The 27,440-nt window shown below is 38.4% G+C and overlaps 1 protein-coding gene across 1 annotated transcript; it reads right to left on the bottom strand.

Moving 5' to 3' along the window:
• Positions 1-20,334: 20,334 nt before the first annotated feature.
• LOC122048303 (zingipain-2-like) lies at positions 20,335-23,030 on the bottom strand. Its single transcript, XM_042609891.1, has 5 exons — positions 22,514-23,030; positions 22,003-22,235; positions 21,761-21,901; positions 21,179-21,416; positions 20,335-20,477 (listed from the first exon to the last, which is right to left on the bottom strand). Exons 1-5 carry the CDS (start codon positions 22,995-22,997, stop codon positions 20,335-20,337), a joined length of 1,239 nt encoding a protein of 412 aa, XP_042465825.1. The 5' UTR covers positions 22,998-23,030.
• Positions 23,031-27,440: the final 4,410 nt, after the last annotated feature.

Raw genomic sequence — 27,440 nt, forward strand, 5'->3', positions numbered from 1 at the left:
TGAGCAACCATGGTAACAAGAATACCCTGCTTTGTCCGTCTCTGCTCCTCAAGGCCCAACTCGGAGAATCCCTGAATCAAGTCCGTGACTAAAACTCGGTGACAAACTAAAGTCCCTCTGGACTTTCTGCTAAGTGCATCAGCAACCACATTAGCTTTACCCGGATGGTAGCTAATAGTATACTCATACTCCTTCAGGAACTCCATCCATCTCCTCTGTCGGAGATTGATTTCCTTCTGTGTGAAAATATATTTGAGACTCTTATGATCAGTAAGAATCTCAAAAGTAATACCATAAAGATGATGTCGCCAAATCTTCAAAGCAAAGATAATAACGGCTAACTCTAAATCATGTACTGGGTAGTTCTTCTCATGCTCCTTCAACTGATGAGAAGCATAGGAGACTACCCTACCGTGCTGCATCAAAACAGCGCCCAAGCCCTGAAGAGATGCGTCTGTGTAAAGTACGAATCCGTCATCACTAGAAGGTAAAACCAAAACTGGTGCTGATACTAATCTCCGCTTTAGCTCCTGGAAGCTGGTCTCGCAAGCCTCTGAGCACGTGAACTTCACGCCTTTTCTGGTCAGACGTGTCAATGGCATAGCAATACTGGAGAAACCCTCAACGAATCGTCAATAATATCCAGCCAATCCTAAGAAACTGCGGATCTCCTGCACTGACTTCGGCTGCTCCCAGCTAGTGATAGCCTCGACCTTCTGAGGATCTACTGAAATACCTCGGCTTGACACCACGTGCCCTAGAAAACCAACTGAGGATAGCCAAAATGCACACTTGCTGAACTTCACATATAGATGATGTCGTCGCAAAAGTCTCCAAGACTATGCGAAGATACTACGCGTGCTCCTCATCAGAACCCGAATAGATCAATATATCATCGATAAACACAATAACAAACTGATCTAGGTACTCCAGAAAGATACGGTTCATCAGATCCATAAATACTGCAGGAGCATTGGTAAGCCCAAATGGCATTACTAAAAACTCGTAATGTCCGTATCTGGTGCGAAATGCTGTCTTCTGAATATCAGAATCTCTAACTCTCAGCTGATGATACCCAGACCGCAGATCAATCTTAGAATACACTGATGTATCTCTGAGCTGATCAAATAAATCCTCAATCCGTGGCAAAGGGTACTTATTTCTGATAGTCACTGCATTTAGCTGCCTATAATCAATGCACAACCTCAGAGTACCATCCTTCTTATTGACGAATAGTACAGGAGAACACTAAGGTGGAATACCGTGGGGTTCTCCACAAGGACACCAGAATGCTCCTACCCGTGCATGTCATATGCAGCTGCTGCAGGGGGAGCTGTCCTCTATTGACGATGCGAAGATTGGACTTTCGGCCTACCTCGCTGAGTTCCGGACTGACCAAACTGTCCTCCCAGAACAGAAATCTCGGAAGCTACATGTTGGGCCTTCAGTGAACAGTTTCGACTCAAGTGCCCAGACAGTTTGCAATAATAGCAAACTGACTGCCCTAGGGTACATGCAGAGGTGATGTGATCTCGGGATCCACATCAGGTGCAGTAAGGGTCACTTGTGGACTATTTCCGATTCTGCTAAGAAGACCGGGAACGTCCAACTGAAGATCGTCCTGATTTCTAGGGACGTCCAGATGACCCAGAAGTACCCTGACCCGTCTGAGTGTGACTGCTCTACTGCTGTCCCGTAGTCTGTGGCTGCTGGATCTGTCCGGAAGTCCGATCAGTTTGCTTCCTCTTCTTGTCTGCATTCACTCTCTGATGAGCAGACTCAATCATAAGAGCTCTACCCAGTGCCTCTGTGTATGATGAACTACCAAAACCGGCATCCTACGAAGACCTTCCTGATATCCTGGGATCGGCCAGATGACCCAGAAGTACCCTGACCCGTCTGAGTGTAACTGCTTTGCTGATGTCCCGTAATCTGTGGCTGCTGGCTCTGTCCGGAAATCCGATCAGTCTGCTTCCTCTTCTCGCCTGGGAAATATGCTGCTCGCCTATAATCGAGCGCTGTGTCCCACCGGATCTCTGCCTCCTCTGTAAGTGGTAAGCAGCCACTCACCTTCTCCCACTCGGAGCAGGCCATGTAAAAGAATGTCCGCTCCATAATCTCTATCCAAGACTGAGCTATGCTCGGATCAGTCTCCCCATGGAACAAAGTGAATCGGCTCTTCACCGACTCTGCTAAGGCTGGGATCCGTGCTCGTGCCACAACTATATCAGTAGGGATCGCTGCGGAACTAGGTAGAGTCACTGGAGTTGATCCTATGGGTGGTACTGAGGGATAGGTCGGAAGAGGTACCACTGGTGCTGCCATATAAACTAGGGTGGGTACTGCTGGTGGAACTGCAGGAGCATTGGTAAGCCCAAATGGCATTACCAAAAACTCGTAATGTCCGTATCTGGTGTGAAATGCTGTCTTCTGAATATCAGAATCTCTAACTCTCAGCTGATGATACCCAGACCGCAGATCAATCTTAGAATACACTGATGTATCTCTGAGCTTATCAAATAAATCCTCAATCCGTGGCAAAGGGTACTTATTTCTGATAATCACTGCATTCAGCTGCCTATAATCGATGCACAACCTCAGAGTACCATCCTTCTTCTTGACGAATAGTACAGGAGAACACTAAGGCGGAATACCGTGGGGTTCTCCACAAGGACACCAGAATGCTCCTACCCGTGCATGCCATATGCAGCTGCTGCATGGGGAGTTGTCCTCTGCTGACGATGCGAAGATTGGTCTTTCAGCCTACCTCGCTGAGTTCCGGACTGACCAAACTGTCCTCCCGGAACAGAAATCCCGGAAGCTACATGTTGGGCCTTCAGTGAACAGTTTCGACTCAAGTGCCCAGACAGTTTGCAATAATAGCAAACTGACTGCCCCAGGGTACATGCAGAGGTGATGTGATCTCGGGATCCGCATCAGGTGCAGTAAGGGTCACTTGTGGACTATTTCCGGTTCTGCTAAGAAGACCGGGAATGTCCAACTGAAGATCGTCCTGATTTCTGGGGACGTCCAGATGACCCAGAAGTACCCTGACCCGTCTGAGTGTGACTGCTCTACTGCTGTCCCGTAGTCTGTGGCTGCTGGATCTGTCCGGAAGTCCGATCAGTCTGCTTCCTCTTCTTGTCTGCATTCACTCTCTGATGAGCAGACTCAATCATAAGAGCTCTACCCAGTGCCTCTGTGTATGATGAACTACCAAAACCGACAATCTTTACCTGAAGATGCCCGTCTAGTCCCTGGACAAACTGAAGCATACGAGATCTGTCCTCGGCAACTAACTCAGAACAGAATCTGGCCAACCGATTAAATTCAGCATTATATTCCATAACTGAGCGTTTATTTTGCCGAAGACTCAGAAAATCCTGCTGACGCGTCATCTGATACGCCCGGGGAAAATATTGACTCTCGAATGCCTCCCTAAATCTCGCCCAAGTAATATGCTGCTCGCCTATAATCGAGCGCTGTGTGTCCCACCAGATCTCTGCCCCGTCTCGTAAGTGGTAAGCAGCCAGCTCAGCCTTCTCCCACTCGGAGCAGGCCATGTAAAAGAATGTCCGCTCCATAATCTCTATCCAAGACTGAGCTATGCTCGGATCAGTCTCCCCATGGAACAAAGTGAATCGGCTCTTCACCGACTCTGCTAAGGCTGGGATCCGTGCTCGTGCCACAACTATATCAGTAGGGATCGCTGCGGAACTAGGTAGAGTCACTGGAGTTGATCCTATGGGTGGTACTGAGGGATAGGTCGGAAGAGGTACCACTGGTGCTGCCATATAAACTAGGGTGGGTACTGCTGGTGGAACTGCAGGAGCATTGGTAAGCCCAAATGGCATTACCAAAAACTCGTAATGTCCGTATCTGGTGTGAAATGCTGTCTTCTGAATATCAGAATCTCTAACTCTCAGCTGATGATACCCAGACCGCAGATCAATCTTAGAATACACTGATGTATCTCTGAGCTGATCAAATAAATCCTTAATCCGTGGCAAAGGGTACTTATTTCTGATAGTCACTGCATTCAGCTGCCTATAATCGATGCACAACCTCAGAGTACCATCCTTCTTCTTGACGAATAGTACAGGAGAACACTAAGACGGAATACCGTGGGGTTCTCCACAAGGACACCAGAATGCTCCTACCCGTGCATGCCATATGCAGCTGCTGCAGGGGGAGCTGTCCTCTGCTGACGATGCGAAAATTGGGCTTTCGGCCTACCTCGCTGAGTTCCGGACTGACCAAACTGTCCTCCCGGAACAGAAATCCCGGAAGCTACATGTTGGGCCTTCAGTGAACAGTTTCGACTCAAGTGCCCAGACAGTTTGCAATAATAGCAAACTGACTGCCCCAGGGTACATGCAGAGGTGATGTGATCTCGGGATCCGCATCAGGTGCAGTAAGGGTCACTTGTGGACTATTTCCGGTTCTGCTAAGAAGACCGGGAATGTCCAACTGAAGATCGTCCTGATTTCTGGGGACGTCCAGATGACCCAGAAGTACCCTGACCCGTCTGAGTGTGACTGCTCTACTGCTGTCCCGTAGTTTGTGGCTGCTGGATCTGTCCGGAAGTCCGATCAGTCTGCTTCCTCTTCTTGTCTGCATTCACTCTCTGATGAGTAGACTCAATCATAAGAGCTCTACCTAGTGCCTCTGTGTATGATGAACTATCAAAACCGGCAATCTTCACCTGAAGATGCCCGTCTAGTCCCTGGACAAACTGAAGCATACGAGAGCTGCCCTCGGCAACTAACTCAGAACAGAATCTGGCCAACCGATTAAATTCAGCATTATATTCCATAACTGAGCGGTTATTTTGCCGAAGACTCAGAAAATCCTGCTGACGCGTCATCTGATACGCCCGGGGAAAATATTGACTCTCGAATGCCTCCCTAAATCTCGCCCAAGTAATATGCTGCTCGCCTATAATCAAGCGCTGTGTGTCCCACCAGATATCTGCCTCGTCTCGTAATTGGTAAGCAGCCAGCTCAGCCTTCTCCCACTCGGAGCAGGCCATGTAAAAGAATGTCCGCTCTATAATCTCTATCCAAGACTGAGTTATGCTCGGATCAGTCTCCCTACGGAACAAAGTGAATTGGCTCTTCACCGACTCTGCTAAGGCTGGGATCCGTGCTCATGCTGCAACTATATCAGTAGGGATCGCTGCGGAACTAGGTAGAGCCACTGGAGTTGATCCTATGGGTGGTACTGAGGGATAGGTCGGAAGAGGTACCACTGGTGCTGCCATATCAACTAGGGTGGGTACTGCTGGTGGAACTGCTGAGTAGGCATAAGTAGGGGTGACTGTAGGTACAGTGGGCGGTACCGGATAAGGAGCAACCGGTACTGCTGGTGCGGGTGTCGGGTATGTAGCAATCAGCACAGGTATGTGTGGTGCCAAGTACGTAGTAGCAGGCGCCTGCTAGAGGGGCTTCCGGGTATACTGCGAGTATTGCTGATGGGGGAGGTGCTGAATATGCCGACGGTGGTACCACTGGTGGTACAGTCGAGGTAGGTACCTCTGAAGTCGGAACTATTAGGGTCTAATAAGCAGATGTACCCACAATGTCCTGAGGAGTCTGCCCCTGACGGACAGACTCAACCCAAGCAGACCTCTCTGAAGACTTTGTCTCAGGAGAATCTATCGGCCTCTTACGTGGACGACCACGTCTCGGTACCGGAACACGTGTATGTGTCATATCTGAAAATAAAATATTACCCAGATATTACTACAGGTATAAAAACTATAAAATTACCTAATTTACCTATTTGCCGTATGGAGATGTCCTGTCGCTACTTAACCCCCAAATAGAATCTCGTCAAAATACCTCGGAATTCCGAAACGAGAAAATCGACGGAATCCGTACAAATCCGAAAATACCTAAGTGGTAAGCAGCCAGCTCAACCTTCTCCCACTCGGAGCAGGTCATGTAAAAGAATGTCCGCTCCATAGTCTCTATCCAAGACTGAGCTATGCTCGGATCAGTCTCCCCAAGGAACAAAGTGAATCGGCTCTTCACCGACTCTGCTAAGGCTAGGATCCGTGCTCGTGCCGCAACTATATCAGTAGGGATCGCTGCGGAACTAGGTAGAGCCACTGGAGCTGATCCTATGGGTGGTACTGAGGGATAGGTCGGAAGAGGTACCACTGGTGCTGCCGTATAAACTGGGGTGGGTACTGCTGGTGGAACTGCTGAGTAGGCATAAGTAGGGGTGACTATAGGTACAGTGGGCGGTACCGGATAAGGAGCAACCGGTACTGCTGGTGCGGGTGTCGGGTATGTAGCAATCAGCACAGGTATGTGTGGTGCCAAGTACGTAGTAGCAGGCGCGGCTAGAGGGGCTTTCGGGTATACTGCGGGTATTGCTGATGGGGGAGGTGCTGAATATGCCGACGGTGGTACCACTGGTGGTACAGTGAGGTAGGTACCTCTGAAGTCGGAACTATTAGGGTCTAATAAGCAGATGTACCCACAATGTCCTGAGGAGTCTGCCCCTGACGGACAGGCTCAACCCTAGCAGACCTCTCTGAAGACTTTGTCTCAGGAGAATCTATCGGCCTCTTACGTGGATGACCACGTCTCGGTACCGGAACACGTGTATGTGTCATATCTGAAAATAAAATATTACCCAGATATTACTACAGGTATAAAAACTATAAAATTACCTAATTTACCTATTTGTCGTATGGAGATGTCCTGTCGCTACTTAACCCCCAAATAGAACCTCGTCAAAATACCTCGGAATTCTGAAACTAGAAAATCGACGGAATCCGTACAAATCCGAAAATACCCAGACAAACTCGTAAACTCCAGAACACGAGAAACAAGTATCAGAAATCCGCTCTGATACCAAATAAATTGGTATCAGATAAAATCCCTAGAAATCCAGAATACCTAGCAAGTATCGTAACCTACTCTGATACCAAATAAATTGGTATCAGACTAAGTCAAAATCCAAAACAAAAGCAAGTATCGTGTACCTTGCTCTGATACCAAATAAATTGTCACGCCCCAGGTAGTCCCTGTCAGAAGAAATTTCGACAACATCTCCCCTGTACGGGTGACAATATGAATCCAGAATACATATATCTATACCTCGGCCACACACGGCCGGAACAATATAATACAAATAAGAAACAAACCACGCAGTTTATATAGAATAACGATAAAGAATCCTCAAAGATATATGTAAACATCCTACTCCACTACAACGAAGAAAACAAAATCCACGAAGTAATGAGAAAATCCGCAGCGAATAATAAAGTAGCAAACGTGAATGTTCAATGTCCACAATACAAGTATATAAGATGCAAAAGCAAAATATAATCCGACAAAGAAAATCCTCACGATAATGGGGCTAGCGACTGGAATATCTCCTGATGGCCTCAACCTGAAAAATAGTAACAACGGGGGTGAGTTCAAAGAACTCAGCAGGTAATCCAATAGATATGTACAGCAACATATAACCACCAGTAACATCCTATGGTACAGTACACTACACCATAGAATCTACAGTACAGTTTCCTAACAGTACAACCTACGGTACAGTCTCCTAACAGTATAACAGATATGCATAGCTGAAATAAACTGTAATAACCAGCAATAGACATAAAGTACAGTCTATAGCAAGAATAATAAGAAAATGCATAACTAAAATAAACTGTACTCACCTGCGAGGCTTGTGCAACTGACTGTGAACATACACAGATAAAAATAGTCAGAGCAAAAGCATGTATCCTGTATGCATGTCAATCATATGCAATCACCAAAATGCATCAATCATAAAGAATGCAATCCGTGCATATGATGCAATATGACATGGTCACCCCTGACGCCAGTCAGCCGTCTCACACGCGATGGTGAGACCAAGTGGGTAGGGCTGTGACACCGTACACTCTGCCGTCACTACCCCTGATGAGTGGCAGAGTGGACGGGATGCTGTCGGAGTACACCTATCCTCCTACCTCAGATATAGTGAGGGAGCGCAATGCTCTCATCTCCCGGTACGCGATGATGGAGAGGGATCTCGACTGCAACCCCGCTGTATCGTGCTACCCATGAGCACCCTAACGGTGCACCACCGAGCAACCTGCCATACACACCCTGAGTGTTGTGCCACTACCTATGCGGTGGTCACGCTGTGTGCAGACCCTCATGTAGCCGGCCGACGAGCTCAACAATATTGGAGTCGTCAATCGCCCAGCATGCAATCATGCAATATGGTGCGTGCGGCTACAGTATGTCATACCTGAACATATCCTCCTCCATATGCGTAGGTGCCAAAAAGGTAAACGCATATATAACAGAGATTTAAGTAATATAAATCCAACAACATATAACAAGTACCTACAACAACTAATCCAGTGGAAAGTAATACTAAATGTACCTATCCATCTCCATAAACATATATATACATGGCAAAAGATAAAAGCATCCAGTTCTAAAGTAAAGCAACTAACAAGAAGCATGTGATAGGTATCAACTAAGCTAAGACCAGGGAAGAGATAAATCTACCATTTACCACTAGTAATTATATATAAACTATACATATCATAAGACAGTATCAAAAGATAAGTCAAAGGGTTCCCGCATATAGGTATCGAATAAACTATAACCGGGGAAGTGATAAATATACCAATCACTAGTAAGTATATATAAACTGCACATATCATAAGACACTATCAAGAGATAAGTCAAAGGGTACCCGTCTCAAATAGCAGGTAGTATCACGCCAAATCCAACGTCGAGACGCCTGTCTCGAATCAGTGTCCTGTGTCAAACAATATACACATTTTATTTAGCTAAATCCAAATGAATAGCTAAATAAAATCCCTAAAACTAAATTAGGGCAGAACCCACAACCTACCTAAATAAATCTAACGGTCAATTAGGGTTAGTTATCTTAACCCTAACCATCCCATTAGATTAATTCTAAACTAAATAAATCTACACACCATCAACAGCTAATTACAACATGTATCCACTAATCAATCACACTTAACCTGATTCATCTAGAACATGTATCAATTACTCTTGAACATACCTCAATTGAGCTGCTGGAAAACAAAGTGATCTACTGGACCAGACAAGATCCTCAATTAACAACCACTGTTGATTGTTGAAACCAGAGGAGCTACTGGTTGAGGTGCTGCCGGAACCAAGAAGCCACAGAACCCAATTCCAGATCCACAAGACACTCAACCTTACTAGAAATCAATCGGATTACAACAAGAGATCAATCAAGGAGATCACTGATCCAACAGCAACTCTTCTAGGCATTGCCCGACAACTCAAACACCCTTCACTGATAGAATTATTTAGATCAAATAGTAGATTAAACAATGAAAATCACAAATCATCAACACCCTAATCTCACCTCAACAGGGACCTTAGTCAGCGGCAAGGAAGAAGAGCAAGAACAGACAACAAAGAATCGATCCTTGCCTCCAAGTTCGCAGCCAGGGCACAGTCAGTATCTCCGGCCCTCGATGGCGACAATCGAGTACAATCGACATCCACGGAACCGAGAAGAAGAAGGGAAGAAGGATTAGGAGATCACTAGTCAAACAATAACCTAATTCCAACAAAGTTTACCTCCAAGATCAGTGACAACCCTAATTTCCCTCCGACAAAACTGATTAAAGCGGAGATGGCCGACCGCCGCTGCCGCTTGCCAAGGCCGAAGAAGATCTGGACTCTTCCGGTCCCGTCGTGCTCCAGCAAGCTCCAGTGAATGAGGATGATCACCGAAGGAGAAGCTCTGCTCCCGTCGCCTCTGATTCGCCCGAGAGAGAGAGAACAGAGGAAGAAGAGAGGGGAAGAAGGGTGCGGCTTCGAGCAGGGGAGATCGGGGAAGGAATGAGTTAGGGATCGACGATTTTGGGAAAATGAATAAAAGAAAAGGAATTTATATAATAAACATTTCCTCACTTAAACGGGTATCCCAAACAGGCTTTATCCGCGCCCGCCAATCGATCCCCTAAAAACCCTCCGTACGAGCTTTGAAAAATTCCCAGAAAATTTCTAAAAATTCCGAAAAAATTTTACAACGCTATTTCTCAAATAACCCTATTATTTAAATTTTTCAGATATCTCACAGTTTTTTTTGTCTCTTTCTTTATTCTGCTGTAATTACTTTTTATGTGAGCACTTTTGAAAAACGTGAAAGCCACGAGAGCTATTCACCCACCTCTAGCGCAATGATCCTACAACATGGCCATGTTCAAATTAGTTAATATAAGATATTGAACTTATTGATTGAGTGTTTCTACTTAGGGGTCAAGAAACACAAAGATTGATAAGAGAATGGCATGATCTATATTTCATTGATCAATTTAGATATCTAGGATAGAAGGATTGAGTTATACAATATAATAGACACAAAAAGGTTAGGTCGGATCTCGACATTCTCATCACTTGGGTAGCAATGATGCATTGCTAGATGTTACTCATTGCTTATGTATCTAAAGTGATTTTAGATACATTGCCAACATTACGAGAGTCTATTGGTCACATACAAAGAACATGTTGATTTGAAGATGAGTTTATTTTAGTTTGACTAAAATACTATGGTCCTTAAGAATAATGGATTAATCGAATTAATTGGTATCATTATTGGAAGAAGACCAAAAGGCAAAGACCCTTGGTATTCCTTGAGATACTTGGTATTCCTTGAAGAATATAAAAGGCCTTTTGCGATCATTTTTCATGAGTGACTCTTGATCTTCTTTTTCTTCCTCTTCTTGCTTTTGGCGGAGACCCCCTTTCAAGGTTGCTAGAACAGCCTTAGGTGGTTTTTCTTCTCCGAGTTTGTGAGTTCATGAGATGGACAGAATGTGTTCGTGTGTATACCAAAAGAGGCGTGAACACTAGATCGTGTTGAGATCCAACGAGGACATAGTTGTTGTCGGGAGTTCATGTTTACGCAATAAAGGTATAACTCTCATCACAACTAGTATATGGTTTCCTTCGCATGGATCTTCTGGAAAGGATCTTCTTGTTTATTCTGCTATGCTTGTGTTATTTTGTGTTCAAGATCCTCTTGTGAGTGTTGAACTGCTGCGTGGGCCAGGTAGGAAGATGTCAAGTGGGTAGGTAGAATTGTTGATCAGGGCAAGTGGGCTGACAAGGAGGAAGTAGGGTTGCTAACACGCATGAAATGAATTTAACGATTTAGTACAGATTTTGATATCCAAAATAAGTTTCTACCTACTAATTTATCAAGTATTTTCTAGAAATATTATTTCTAGTTATTTTTTTAATTTGCCCCCATGGTTCTTAATATACCAATTAAGTCCTCCAAAATTAAAATTTGGAATAAAAGAATTTGAGCATGCAAAATTTTTCAAGAATTCTATTTGTTCTTTTAATTTAGCATTTTCATTTTTAACTCTATCAAAATCTTTTAATGGACACGCTTTAGGTAAAATAATTTCCAATTCTCTATTGTCCTTTTTTAATTTAACATATTTAGACTTTAACTTACAAAAATACTTATTCATTACTTTAATACTTGAATATAGCTGATCAGGAGGTAGAAGACATACCTCACTCATCATGTCTAATCTGAAGTTAGATTCTCCCCCTTTATTGTTGTTGTCTTCTGACGTAGCTTCCCTTTTATTGATGCTTTGGATCCTCATCTCAGATGAGCTTTCATCATTTTCTTCATCTTGGTGACTTGCCATTAGTGCAAGTCCAGCGTATTTCTCCGTTTCATATTCGGATGATGATATCTCATCACAAGTCACCTTGAGGTTCTTATACTTTGACCAGCTTTTCCCTTTGTTCTTTTCTTTCACCCTTTTATTTAGCTTCGAACTATTTTCTTTTATGTATCCTTCTTCATCGCAATGCTTATTTCTTTTTTTCCTCGAAGAGGCATCTGTAGGATCAAAAGTGCTAAAGGAAGAAGGGGTAAATAGTGCTCATGACTTTCACATTCGTTTAAAAACATGATCAAATAAAATGTAGTGGAATAAATAAAGGAAAACAAACGCAATGCTAACAAGGCCAAGTTTTACTTGGTTTGGAGCCTGTGGTGACTCTTACTCCAAGGTCCTCACATGAGAGTGCTTTCGTTAGACAATCACTATTAGTCCAAAAGAGTACAAGTAGATATTTACAATTTTTGAAGAACTACAATAATTTAAATGTACCGACAATCTACATATTTGAAGAATCAAGCCTTCGGTCGTCGGAGTAGCATTTGAGCATTGTAGAAGCATTTTTTGAGTAGCACATAGGAGGGAAACTTCTTTGAATTGATGTCTTGAATCTACTAGTCAAAGCCTTTTTTTTTTTTATAAACCCGTCCGGGCACCTAGATCTAGAGGTGTAAATGAACCGAATCAAGCCTAATATGTAGACAAATCTAAGGCTCGAATTCAGCTCGAAATAGGTATATTCGAGTTCGAGATCGATTCGAAGCTCGAAAAACTCAAAATATTTGGTTCAAGTTTGGTCCAAATTAGGGCTCAGGTTCGAGTTCGGCTTAAAAGATTCGAACATGTTCGCGAACTATTCGAATTATTGCTCGAAAATAGCTACTCAAAAGGCTCAGAATTTATTTATTTAACATATATTTAACTTATATTAATAAAATATTAAGGCTCGCGAGCAGCTCGCGAATATTCAAACAATATGATTTGGGCTCGAGTTCGGCTCAAAAAAAAGTTTGAACATGTTCGAGTTTGACTTGAATTCGAATAATTCGAATACAAATCAAATATTTTTTTAGTCGACTCGAAAAGCTCGCGAGTCGGCTTGATTCGTTTGCACCCCTACCTAGATCCCCTCCCGGGCGCCTGGACTATGCTGATGTGGTGAGCTCTCGTTGAAACTTCATTTCCGAAGTTTATCCACGTCTGAGTGCCTGGACCCCCTTCGGGCGCCTAGACCACTAACGTTGTTCGATGAGTCGTCTCGCTCTAGCTCAGCGTGTCAATGAGATTTTGGCCATCAGAGCACCTAGAGCAACTTCGGGCGCCCGGACTGCTAGGGTGCCTATCTAGGCACCCCCAGGCACTCCCTCTATGAAAACTTGTCCAGGCGCCCAGAGTTGCTTTGGGCGCTCGGATCCCTTCTTCGGGGGACGCATCCTTCACCTACTCCTCTCAGGAGATATTACATTTTGCTAGATCGGTCCTCTAGACCATTTTAACTTTTGCTCAACGTCTGAGTCACCAGGATTTCATGATGGGCGTCCAATCCTCGACCCGTCCAGTCTTCCGCCTAGTGCCCACAACCCATTGGACTTTCATCTAGTGTCCTTAACCCTAAGAGGAGACAAGATCTAATTACTACTTCTATCTTATTAATGTTGTGCTAACTCTATTTTACAGGATAAATAAATTTTTATTGACATAAACTAACTCTTTTTTGTAGGAAGGTGAAGTGCAAAAAAGGGGGGTATGGGCGCCCGAAAGGGATCGTGGCACATGGACTCTTTGCACCCGTAGCTGGTCTGGACGCTAGGACCAGCTCGCCCGGGTGGGTGCCTAAACAGGTACCCAGGGGGTTCGGGAGCCCGGAATTGGTCCAAGCACTCGGACTAAAAAAGTTATCCAAGAGCTGAGTTGGAGCATGTAAACTTGCCAAGCCCATGCCAATGGTCCAGGCCCTTGGAGGTGGATAAAACTTCACGAATGAAGTTTCGACGAGAGGTCGCCACATCAGCATGGTCCAGGCGCCCGGAGAGGTTCCAAGCGCCCGGAATGGGCCTATATAAGGGCCTTCGACCAACAGCTTTAGGGCATCATCTGTTACGACTTTCCTTCCTGCGCGCTACTTCAAAAAGGCTCTGACGACACTGTAACGCTCCATCGACAACCGGACATCAAGCTTTACTTAGTTTCTTTGTTGTCGGTAATCTTTCATATATAGTTCTTGTACTTCATTATTGTATCTTTTTGAACTATTAATGGATTGCCCAATGAAAGCACTCAATGAGTGCGGGCTTTAGAGTAGGAGTCGTCGAAGGCTCCCAACCAAGTAAAAAATTACTTTGTTAGCGCATGCTTGTCTTCTTTCTTCTAGTTTCCTTTTTTTATTCAGCTGAGTAAATCATTTTAACTCTCAATTTTCAAAAAGTACTATTCACCCCCCTAACGTATTTACAGTCCTACACAGGCACTTGGACCAAAAAAATTATCCAGCAGCTGAGTTGGAGCGCATCGACTAGCCAAGCCCATGTCAACGGTCCAGGTGCCCGGAGGTGAATAAAACTTTGCGGATGAAGTTTCGACGAGAGGCCACATCAGCATGGTCTAGGCACCTTGAATGGGCCTATATAAGGGACTTCGACTAGCAACTTCATAATATCAATTGCTACAACTTTCGTACTCATACACTATTTTGAAAAGGTCTCCAGGATACCTAAAAGCTGCACCGACAACCTGCGCTCAAGTTTTCAAAGTTGTATTTTTGGTATAATTTAATTCCTACTATTGTACTTAAATTCTATAATTGCTTTGTGATTATAGTGATTGTCCAACGAAAGTGCTCAACGAGTGCAGACATTGGAGTAGGAGTTGTCGAAGACTCCGAACCAAATAAAACTACCTGTGTTAGCGTTTACCTTTCATCTCTGTTCTTTTCCGTTGTGTACTCTTGATTTCCGAAAAAGCAAAAAATGTTATTCACCCTCCTTTAGCATATTTACAATCCTACAAGCGGTATCAGAGTGAGACCGCTAAATTAGTGAAACCACCAATCGAGCAAGGTTCCTTTTTGAAAAATTCTCCAAATTTTTTTCCCTCCATTTTTTTCTTCATTGAAAAATTCTCATTTTTCTATTTTTATTTTTCCACCATTAGCTAGAATTAATGAAATATCTCATTTGACAAAATTTGTGATAGCATTTTTTTATTATTTTTTATATTTTATTATTATTTTCTTAGAAATTCGTGCAATACTATTCGAATAATTTCTTTATCTCCCGCACTACTTATCCCAAAACATAGTCTTGGAATCTTTGTGAGTTTTCTTTTAGTGCTGAAAAATGGTGTACAAAGAATTGCATGGGAGAAATGTCAACGAACCACCTCTATATGAGATGTACAAGAGACACGAATTCAATCTATAAAGGATATAGATGGAAAGCTTCATCATTATGAACGCGATGGTGGCATGATACTGAGGCGATCAACCAAAAAACACAAAAGCCAATAGAAATGTAATAAATTCAATTGTAAAAGTATTACCTAATGAAATCACATGCAGAATTGGAGAACACCAAGATGCATATGAGTTTTGGACTCATCTGACTAAGCTTTAGGAGGAGTCGATGGAGCTAGAGGATCAAATCAAAAATGAATCCAAACTTAAGTCCAACTCAACAAAGAAGCCTACTGAATTAGGGGTCGTGCTTGAGGTAAGTTCAATTTATCAAAATACTACTATCAGTAGTGATTTACATAATATGCATGATAAATTAAATATTATTTCTTGTAGTAAATTAGATAATGTTTTACATGACAAATTAGATTTAAAAATTTCAAATGAAATAAAAAAATTTAATTAATAATTCTAAAAATAAAACTATTAATTCTAAAAAATTAATTATTTTAGAAAACTATGAAAATTTAAATCTAATTAATTCAATAAATTTAAATATAAATATAAATAAAGTAATTAATAATAATTTAATCAATTCAAACCTTAAGATAAATTTAAAATCTAAAAATGATGAAATTAATATAGATCTATATAAAATTAATATATTTCTTAATAAAACATTTTGTAATCTTGATCTAGAAATTTCTACCTAAAATAATAATTTAAATATTAAAGATAAGATCTTAAACAAAGATATTTCAATCAATTCAAAATTACAAATTAATAAAATTTAAATCAATTAAAGATAAAATCAAAATTAAAATCAAATTAATTAAATTAAATCAACAAATAATAAAAAGTCAAATATTAAATATAAACCTTTAAAGAAAAATAATTTAACTAATTTAACTAATTCAAAATAAAAATTAATAAAAACTTAAATATTAAATATAATTGATTAAATAAAGATAATTCAAAATAATTTAATAAATTTAAAATTAAAAGAAAATTTAAATCTTAAGGATAATTTAACCAGCTTAGTTAATTCAAAATTAAAATTTAAATTGAATATAAATTACAAGTAATTAAACCTTACTAAAACTTAATTAATCTTAATGAAAATATAACTCAAATTCAATAATTCAGGAGGAGACATCAAATTAGTTGGCACATTCAAAATAATAATTTACTCGGCTGGGTAATTAAGGACTAATTTAATTAGGGACAAAAGTTTAATTTGACAAACAACATTGGAGAAGTTTTGGATGATAATAGATTAGGAAAATTTTGTCTATGTGTGACTAGGAAGATATGACTTCGACCTGGTGCATTTGACTTAGTGGAATTAACTGAAGCTACCCCTTACTAATCATAGCATGTTAAACCAAAATTTTGTACTAAGTTCAGTGAGAGAGACTATTTCAAAATTTTTGAATGCATGGTTACCCTAATGATATCCAGGTGACTCACTATTACTTAGAAGTTTATCCAAAGAATGTCTATTTGTTGAACCCAAAATCAAACTTGAATCTAACACAAGTTAAACCAAATTCTGAAATTCAACTTAACTAATCTCACAAAATCATAGGATCCCTTTGTTTGAAAACTTAGACTAGGTGAGGTGAATAAAAGATTAAATTTAAAATTAAATTAAATTAAATTAAAGTCAAAATAAAATTAGTTAATGTATTACATTATTTTAAAAAAATTTTTAAAAAATCTTTTAAAAATCTTTTTAAAATTCTTTTAAAAACCTTTTTTAAATTAATTTAAAAATCCTTTTTAAAATTATTTTAAAAAATTATTTTATAAAATCCTTTTAAAAATTATTTTAAAACTCTTTTAAAGATTCTTTTAAAAATTATTTTAAAATCCTTTTATAAAATTAATTTAAAATCCTTTTAAACATTATTTAAAAAAAACCTTTTAAAAATTATTTTAAAAAAATCCTTTTAAAAATTATTTTAAAAATCCTTTTAAAAATCTTTTAGAATTATTTTAAAAAATTCTTTTAAAAATTATATTAAAAATTATTTTAAAATCTTTTAAAAAATTATTTTAAGAAGATTAAAATAATTTATTTTAAAAAGATTTTAAAAAATATTTTAAAATATTTTAAAAATTCTTTTAATATTCTTTTATAATATTATTTAAACACTTAACTAAAACTTAAAAATTTTACTTAAATTATACTAAAACATAAATTAAATATAACTTAAAATATACGAAAATCTAAAACACTAAATAAACTTATATTAATTAATTAAAATTAAGCCTAAAATTTTATTAAATAAATAAAATTAATTAACTTTAATTAATAATTTAACTTAAGTTAAATCTAATCAAAATATAAAGATGAAGTAAATTAAAATTAAAACTAATACTCTCATTAATTAATTAATTTGATTAATCAAATAAGTGAATTAATAGTTAATCAATTAACTATTACTTTGTTAGTAATAAATCATTTCATTAAACTTATATTAATTAATTAAAATTAAGCCTAAAATTTTCTTTAATAAATAAAATTAATTAACTTTAATTAATAATTTAACTTAAGTTAAATCTAATCAAAATATTAAGATGAAGTAAATTAAAATTAAAACTAATACTCTCATTAATTAATTAATATGATTAATCAAATAAGTGAATTAATAGTTAATCGATAAACTATTATTGAGTTAGTAATAAATCATTTCATTAAACTTAATTTTAACATATATAATTACATCTAAGGTTAATTTTTTTTATAAATGATTAATTTAAATAATCTCATTTTAATTAATCAAACTTAAATGAACAATTATAATAAATATGTAGAAATACTTATATAAATAATATATTTACTAAATATAAGTATTACTAACACTAAATCTCGTGAACACTTAAATAGAACTTCCTATTACTAATAAAAATAATCAGAAGGTGCTAAGTTAAAGTTGAGGAAGGACCTTGAAAATATGTTGTAAAATTTAATATACTCAAACTCTAATACAAATTAAGGGAAAGTGTTAACTTAAGAGGGAGAAACGGTTCAACTACTTTGAAAAATATTTTTATTTTGTTCTGAAGTATATTTTGAAAATATTTTTAAAATTAATTTACTAAATTTCTTTGAAACATTAATTTGAAAAACTCTTTTCAAAATTCTTTATTTAAAATTTCTTTGAAAATGTTTCTTAGAAAATTATTTCTTTAAAATTACTTTGAAATTTTTTTTAGAAAATTAATTCTTTAAATTTTTTTTGCTTCTCCCAATCGATTAACCCATACCCTTAATCGATTAACAAGCTTCTTAATCGATCAGCTGATCGATTAAGAATGCTTTTGTTAGCTAAGAAGAACCTTCTCAATTAATTATCCAATCGATCTGGGAAGCTATTGTTCACTCGCAATTTTTCCCAAGATTGATTGGAGATTATCTTGATCGATTACCCAATTAATCTAGAACACTTCTACTTCACGAAGAAATGCTCTCAATCGATCACCTGATCGATTGGCTTTAGAACAATCGATTACCCAATTGATTGTCCCACTCTAATACGCTAAACTTAGTTTTAGGGTTCCTTTGCCCAACCCAAAGCCTTCCATGACTTATTGGAACTTTCCATTGCCTAGCATACAGTCAACTTTGACATGCCAAGACTTCTTTATCAAGTGTTCGGTCAACTCTTGACCAACCTGGACTTTCCCTTGCCTAGTTCTCAACTATGACTTCTCTCATGTCAAGTGTTTAGCTCCCAGCTAATCCACCTTGGACTTAACCTAGTTGGGAAATAGGTTTTCCTAGTCCCACTAGGAATTCACTTGTGCCAAGTGTTTAACTCCCAGCTAACCCATTTTGAACTTAACCTAGTTCCCAACTAGGTTTGCCTAGTCCTACTAGGACTTCCCTTGTGTTAAGTGTTTAGCTCCTAACTAACCCACCTTGGACTTAACCTAGTTTCCATCTAAGTTTGCCTAGTCTCACTAGGACTTCTATTCGCCTAACTTCCAATTTGGACTTCTCATTTGCCTAACTTTCAATTAGGACTTTGTCAGTCAAGTCTCCAGTTAACCTTAACCTGCTTAACTTCTATTCATACATATTGTCTAAATATCGAAACTCAAGCTCGAGCCAACTCATGCATAATCAACTTGGTCAACCTTGATCCAAGGAAGATTGAACCAATAAAATAAAGAAGACTACTTATAGCACTATGATACAATTTTGGATCAACTTCTTTGCCTTCAAGATCATTATCTAATTTTGTGTTATTGGTCATAGGAGTTGATATTTCTTTGACATTTTACATTCCAAAGTTTTTTTTTTATATATTTAGATTGATGAATGTATATTCCTTCTTTAGCTTACTTAATTTGTAGATTAAGAAAAATGTCAACTCATTAACTAAACTCATTTCAAACTCACTTTCCATGTGTTTTATGAACTCATTTAGATAGTCTTTGTTTGTGGCACCACAAATAACGTCATCCACATATACTTGGGCCACAAAAATATCATCTATATTATTTTCAGAAATAATATAGAATCAATTTATCCTCTATGAAAGTCTTTAGATACTAAGAATATTGACAATCGTTCATACTAAGCACGAGATGCTTGTTTTAACTTATACAAGGCCTTTTTAAACTTATACACGTGGTTTGAAAAATCTAAATTTTCAAATACTGATGGTTGTTCAATATAGACTTCTTCCTTAATAAAACTATTTAAAATTACTGATTTTATATCCATTTGATATAATTTAAATCCGTTGTGAGCAGTGAATGCTAATATTATCCTAATGGATTCCAATCGAGCTATGAGTGCATATGTTTCATCATAATATAATTCTTCTACATGATTAAAGTATCTAGCAACCAATCTTACTTTGTTTCTCACAACCACTCCTTTATCATCAAATTTATTTCGAAAAACCCACTTTATGTCAATAATTACTTTTGAAAAATAATTATTTCTGTGGAGCGTGACAATATGAGTTGGGGTACTTCTCGGCTTCCATTCTAACCCCTCCCTCACTCTTTTATTGTTAACATGCTCCTTAAGTAGCCAGCAGTGATTGAAGTAACGCCCGGTGACTCTCCTTCAGCTCCGCAGGCTTCTCTAGCAATCCCACCTTCCCTCGGTGCACGGTGACTTAGTCGTCAACACCACTTCTTGTGGCTCTTCCATCGATGTGTTTCAAAGCAGGATCAATGATCTAAACGCATAGCCATTTCAATCAACTAATAGCATAAGGCTTGAGACAAGCAATAGCTAATTAAATGAGGGAAGGCACGGAAGAGGCTCGATGAGGGTAGGCACGTAGATGCAGCAACATGTGGTGTTGCCAGAGCAAGTGTTGTAGTTTTTGCAATCGATAAGAGGCTTGACGAGGGAAGGCACAGAAGAAGAAGAGGCATAGACACATAAGGTAATGAGTCAGTTTTGGCTAGAGGGGTAAAATGGAAATGAGGTGTGTCTTTTGGAAAAGATAAAACTTAGGTGTATCTTTTGGACGTTGTAAATTTTAAGTATGCCCCAAATTGCCGTAAAATATTTTCTTTGTTTCATGCTTGGTTATGTCTTTTGGTAGTCAACTTCATGGACCCAAAGCCCACCAGGAGCGTGTATGTTGGTACTCAAAAGATTAATGCCAATTCCACAATTTGTTTGCCCCTCTTTCTCAATTTTTTGAGACTATCTTATGGAATTTTTCTACCAAGTTGATATTATAATTAAAGTGATTTGTACTAGTTTAGATTAAGTTAGAATGGACTTTTAATATTGTATACCAAAAGGGTGGGTTTTTTATTTTTCCTTTTACATTACAAGGAGCTTATGAATAGCTTACCTTACATTATGATGTGTCGAATAAATCATTAAAGGAACAAAAGTACAGTGTATGGTGAGGAACAATGGCTGCCATATAATGCAAAGTTGGTACTTGACTAACCACATTCAATTCACACAAATTTACATCACAACGGATGTAATATTATTATCATTTGACCAAATATATCCAAGATCTAACTAGTACATGATCTCAGAGCTCACGGAATAGACATACAAGATCTTATTTGATAATACATATTATAGCGAGTCACAGTTTATATTATAAAAGTAGAGTTGCACAAATTGGTCCTTTCTAATTTTACTGGGTAAGTAGCCAACTTTGCAATACCACATTTGCCAGCAGAGTCTGCAATGTTCCGTTCCATTCGTATATAGCCAGATTCTCCCCAGTTCTTACCCCATGAGTTTTTTACGATCCAGTAGTCCTTGCTATTTTCAATACCATAACCTACTATAGTAACACCATGATCTAATGCAGTTCCACAGGTTCCAGTGAATATTCCCTGTAAAAATTATATTAATTACGAAAGCATATAAGCAGAGAAACTAATTGTATGGAGCACTTATAAAACCACAAACTAAAGTTAAGGAGGAAAACACTTCACGGCTTAGTAAAACGGTTGTCTTTGGCAATGATATAAAACATCAAAGTGGTTTAATTTGCAAGAGATGTGTTCTATAAAACCAATTCAATCGGGCCACCTAAAGATTCACAAAATGAACGAATATGTGCAAATACTCATTAAGGATGATGAGATACACAAACAAGCTTTTGTGAGGAAAACGCTGGATTGGATGATTCAGACCGATGCAGTTACCAAAAGTTAATCTTCTGGATGAATCTTACCGAACGATAAAGTTGGAAAGCTCTTCCAGCGGACTCGATAGCAACACTAACTGGTTGGTTTGCCACGGCTTTTTGGAGAGACTTCTCGTTGTTGCGAGGAACATTTTCATACCGATCGATTGACGCAACATGGACATTTTTCTGCATGCATGAGAAAGGCAAGCGCCCAACAAAATTTATAAAGCCATCGACAATCTAAACATAAAGTATCTCTGGTTGCAAATGGTTAGTCAATAGATTACCTTGTTGGTATTGCAAGTCCCCTTTTGGCCTATGTATGGGTAGTTCTCCTCGCTGTTGATGCCACCATTGTTGATGATGAACCTGAATGCAGCGTCCATGAGTCCACCATTGCAGGCACGGTTGCCGGCATCGCAGTCCACTAATTCTTGTTCTGACAGTGAAATCAGATTACCGGTGACGATTTGGTTGATACCTTCGATGGCAGCAACTGCAGAGAACGCCCAACAACTTCCTACAAATATCATCGAGGGTATAATTAGCATACCTGTTGAGATCATTGAAACAAAGTACTTTACATCTCATCAAGGGCTTGTGAGCAAGCTTGGTTATAAGTGTTTGTTTATGTTCATTTAATTGATCAAGATCAAATAGATCAAATCTTCATTCAGTTAGGTGAGTTCATGGATCTGGATATTTAGATTTCGATACTAGCAGTAGATGAATTTATAAATCTAACAAAATTCCCATGCACAAAGTGGGGGATAAAGAAGAGGTGGAACTATCACTGACCACATTGAGCCTGATTCTTTACTTGGACGACGGCGCCGTTCTTCCTCCAATCTATAGAATCGAGCAGATTGTCCCCTTCTCTCAGCAGGTACCTGCTGCTGATCTTTCTGGAGGTGGATCTCATCTGGGAGAAGTTCCCGAGGAACCTAGCCCTGTACTCCTCGTTGGTGAGGTCAGCGAACCGGTTCATCCCGAGGCGAAAGGATTGCTCCCCGCGGTCGGCCGCTGCATTGTGCTCGTCCACGAACTGAAGGTTCTCCTTGAAGACCTCGAGCCGGTATTCGTTCAGATCTAGGTAGTTTTCGGCGGGGTGATTCTTAGCCCTCCACTCCAGGTAGAGCATTCTCACCTCCTCGTCGCTGCGGACGGGGACGGCCCCGCCTTGCTTGGAGAGGGTCAGGACGTCCTGACAAGGAACGGAGGAGACGACAGCGAAGGCGGAGGAAAAGAGGAGGAAGAGGGCAATGGCGACGGGGGAAGCCATGAGCAGAATGAGAAGAGAAGAGAAGAGAAGAGAGAAGCTTGATGCTCTGTTTGGCCATGGAAAGGCCTCCTTTATATACAAGAGAGGATAGGGAGCACTGTGGAGGTTGCCGCCTTAAAACTTTATTTTCTGGGAAAAAAATTATTTATTTATTTATTAATAATATATATTTAATCGATATATATATATATATATATATATATATATATATATATATATATATATATATATATATATATATATATATTAAAAAAATATTTTATTTATTTATGATATAATTAACAAATTAAATAATTATTAAGAGTTTAATTAGAATGGTTGATTAGGAAGGAAGAGATTTGCTTTCTTGAATAAAAGGCAATTGATGGTGTATTTTATTCATTTTCACCTTATATAGAAGAGAGAGCAGCTTGATGCTCTCTTTGCCGAAGGAAAAGCTCCCTTCATATAGAACAGAGGACATTGACAATTGGAAGATATATTATTTATTTATTTATTTATTTATTTATTTTATTTATTAATAATATATATTTTATCAAAATATTTAAAAGCGCATTTTATTTATTTATGGGGGCGAAATTTAAAAAACTATCCCACAGTTATTGAATGAATAGTTAAATGATTTTTTTTTAAAAATAAACATTGTTAAATGAACACTAATAAAAAAAACCCTTTAACGATGGGATTTTTTTGTCATTAAAGGAGCAATTCTTATCATTAAAATTCATTAACGATGAAATTAAATATTATAGAAGTTGTGGCTAAAAGTATTAGCCCGGAATTGATTAACGACGGGAAATAAAATATTATTGTTAGTAGCTCTTAATAACGGTATGCACTTCCGTCGTTAATGATAGTAATGATGGATTAAAATATCGTCGTTAATGGTAAAAATGACGGTCATAGGTATCGTTGTCAATGACAACAACGATAGTTATATGTACCGTTGTAAATGACAGGACCTGACCACGATTCAAAATCGAAGGTTCGACAATTCAGAATCATCAGTTTGACGGTTCCAAATATGTCGACCCTTAACCTTAACCGCCCAAGATAGTTATGATTCACGATTTGAAACTGCCGGTTCACGGTTCGTCACAGTTCAAGATTATTATGTTAAAAAAATTAAAAATTAAAAATTAAAAATTTAAAATTAAGCATTACAAATTACAAATTACAAATTACAAATTAAAATATATTGGAAAAAGGACTTGCACTTATTTAAGTTGTCTACGTATCCCCTTAGGAAAATCAAAGCTCACGTAGTTCTTTTACATTTTTATTCTTTTACATTTTCACTCACTTCCATTTCCCGTTCCTGTCGTATTCATTTCTTCAGTATCAAAATCTTCAACTTCGTCATCTGCAAATTGCATTCCTTGGATTCTTTTCTCCGCTCTGGTCCAATCGTCCAGTAATGCATGCTTGGGCTTCTAATGAGTCAGGAGACAAAGTTGATCGTCGTTCATCTAATATGTTGCCGCCGACACTGAACGTCTACTCCACAGCAACAGTTGACATTGGACAAGCTAAAATTTCTTTGACGATCACGGAGAAAATGGGAAAACTTTGAGCCTTCTGTGACTACCACTTTAAGATATCGAAATTTTCGCTATCTGCTTCATTAAAATAAAAAAAAATCATAAAATAATTCTCAAATTCCTGTGTGGAACTTGAGGATCCTTGTGAACATTTTGTCCGTTATTTTAATAAAAGTTGTGCTTTTGTAAGTTTTAAATTACTACTAGTAGTTTTTTGTATTTCAAAAATATTAATTTGTGTTCCATATTTTGCATAATATTGATTATAAATATCATATAAATAAATTCTAACATTATATATAATATTAACTAGATTATGAGAAGAAGAATCTTTAATTGGAATTAAAGCGTAGTAATATAAAGTTAACATTTCTTGTAAAACTTCTAATTTAAATATAGGATTTAAAGCAAATGCAATTAAATAAATTTCAGGAATAAAATAAAAATATTTTTCCCTAGTTTTCATAACGAAGATGCAAGGAGATAAAGATTCATTATTAATATGTTCATTTAAAACTAATACTATATTAGAAAAATTTTCTAAAACTAATTGAGCAGTGGGATAATAAACATCGGAAAGTTGTTCGGTTGTATCATTAAATACCTTTAAAATTTCATAAATACTACTACAAATATTCCATTATTGTGAAAATAAATATATATTAGTATTAGTATTTTGTGCAAACAATGAACATAATAATTCTTTATATTAAAATGAATCTTGTAATAATTGGTATGTTGAATTCCAACGTATTGGTACATCACGTGGAAATTTTTTAGGTCTAATTCCATTAATTTTACAAAATCTACCTCATTATTTCATTATAGATGGATGAGACCATAAATAAGAAATTACAATTCTAATTGATTTAATATAACTTTCTAAAATTTTTAAACTATCTTGAACACATAAATTTAAAACATGGCATACACAACGAATATGAAAAAATAAACCTCCAATAATAGGTTGACAAACAAATTTTAGATCATCTATACAAGAGGTATTGGAACTAGCATTATCTAATGATATTGAAAATATTGTATGAGTTAAGCCATATTTTTCTAAAATTAAACATAATAATTGTGCGATTTTATGAGCATTATGTGATTCATCAAAAACTCTATTAAAATGTTCCAAGACTCGTACACAAAGAAAAACAAAAACAAATGTTCCAAGACTTGGTCTTGGATTAGTAGTGCGGGAGAAAGATAAAAATAACAATTCGCCAATTTTGAGAAAAAATAATAAAATATTATAAAAAAATATCGTGACAAATTTTCTTAAATGTAATATTTTACCAATTTTAACTAATGGTGAAAATTTGACAATATATATTTCAAAAAAATTGGAGGGGAAAAAAACGAAAGGCGTAAGGTTTTATTTTTACGAAAAATGAACGAAAAAGCGATGAAAAAATGCTCGAACGGTAGTTGTACCAATTCAGAGCAACCCCGCTCTAATATCAATTGTTGGATCGGAAGCGCTAGGGGGGGTGAATAGCGCTTGTAGCTATTTCGTTGGTTTCTAAAGCTATTAAGTAAATACGCAACGAAAAAGTAATAAACACAGAAGCAATGTTAACATTGTTTCTTTTACTTGGTTCGGAGCCTGTGGCGACTTCTACTCCAAGGCCCCGTGATTGTTGATTGCTTTCGTTGGGCAATCACTATAGATCCAAAATTCTTTACAGAAATGTAAGTACAAGTACAAACTAAAGAATGATTATACCGCCAATACAAAATGAAGAAAGTAGTCGTCGATTGTAGGAACAACAGAGTGTTGTTGAGGCGTTCGGAGCAGCGCACAGGAGCACAAGTTGTTCTATTTTAAGTTGTCTTCGAAGTGTTGCCCGAGGCTCCTTTTTATAGCCTCTTTAGAACTGATCCAGAGCCTCGAAACTCGAGATCATGTTTGACCTAAAGTGAATCGGTTGACCGATCAGATGATCTCCTCATTTGATCCGATCACCCCGCTTCGATCAGGTCAACTCATATCCTTGGTTCGATCGACCGATCCCTCGATCGAACCCGGTTTGGAATATGGAAATCTAATCCGGTTGTACTGGGGTTCGGTCGACCGATCTGGCCGTTCGGTCGACCAATCAAGGCTAAGTCCAACCCTGCAGAATCATTAGTTCCCTGCAAAACAGAGTTAGGCAAGTAGCAAATAATATCAAACAAATAAGTTGACAACCTTCAGACTATCCAGTTCTGGCTTTGGATTTTCTCCGAAAACCTTAGGTCGAACCGACGCCTACTGTTTCCTCACCGGGGAACACGTCCTTATCTACTCCACTCAGGAGAGTTTACCTCCAGATCAACTGGACTTTTGCTCAGCGCCCGAGGTTCCAGGACTTTCCGTTGGACGTCCGCTCCAAGACCCGCCCAGTCTTTCACTTGATTCACGACCCAGGACTTTTCAACCTAGGGTTACGACCCCTAGGATTTTGCCCGAAGCTCTCGACCCGCCAAGATTTTCCGCCTAAGGTTACCACCTCCTAGGACTTAGGGTTACCTCCCCATAGGATTTTCCCTTTGCCTAATCGCAGCTAGGACTTTTTCTTACCTAGGGTTACCACCCCGTAGGACTTAGGATTACCACCCCCTAGGGTTTTCCACCTGCCTAACCGCAGCTAGGACTTTTGTCTAAGTACACTTAGGACTTTCCTGCAATCTCATTTAACCTTGTCAGATAACAAAACATCTTAACTTTGGACCCTTTGACATAATCAAAACACAGGTTTAATCGTCGGATGCTTCCCTCACCAACACCCAGGCACCCCCATAGTGATGTCGTGGCGTACTCTCATCGAAACTCTATTTGGTGAATTTTATCCATCTCCAGGCGCCCGAACCTATCTGAGTGCTTGGATTATGACATAGGCCGACGAATCAACGTGCA

The sequence above is a fragment of the Zingiber officinale genome, chromosome 2B, assembly GCF_018446385.1.
Source record: "Zingiber officinale cultivar Zhangliang chromosome 2B, Zo_v1.1, whole genome shotgun sequence".
Taxonomy (NCBI): domain Eukaryota; kingdom Viridiplantae; phylum Streptophyta; class Magnoliopsida; order Zingiberales; family Zingiberaceae; genus Zingiber; species Zingiber officinale.

Coding starts and splice junctions, on each gene's coding strand:
- LOC122048303 (XM_042609891.1), bottom strand. CDS start 22,997: ATGGCTTCCCCCGTCGCCATTGCCCTCTTCCTCCTCTTTTCCTCCGCC. Junction 21,902..22,002: donor GGACTTGCAATACCAACAAG/GTAATCTATTGA, acceptor TCATGCATGCAG/AAAAATGTCCATGTTGCGTC. Junction 20,478..21,178: donor CAATTTGTGCAACTCTACTT/TTATAATATAAA, acceptor TATGTGTCTATG/CCTCTTCTTCTTCTGTGCCT.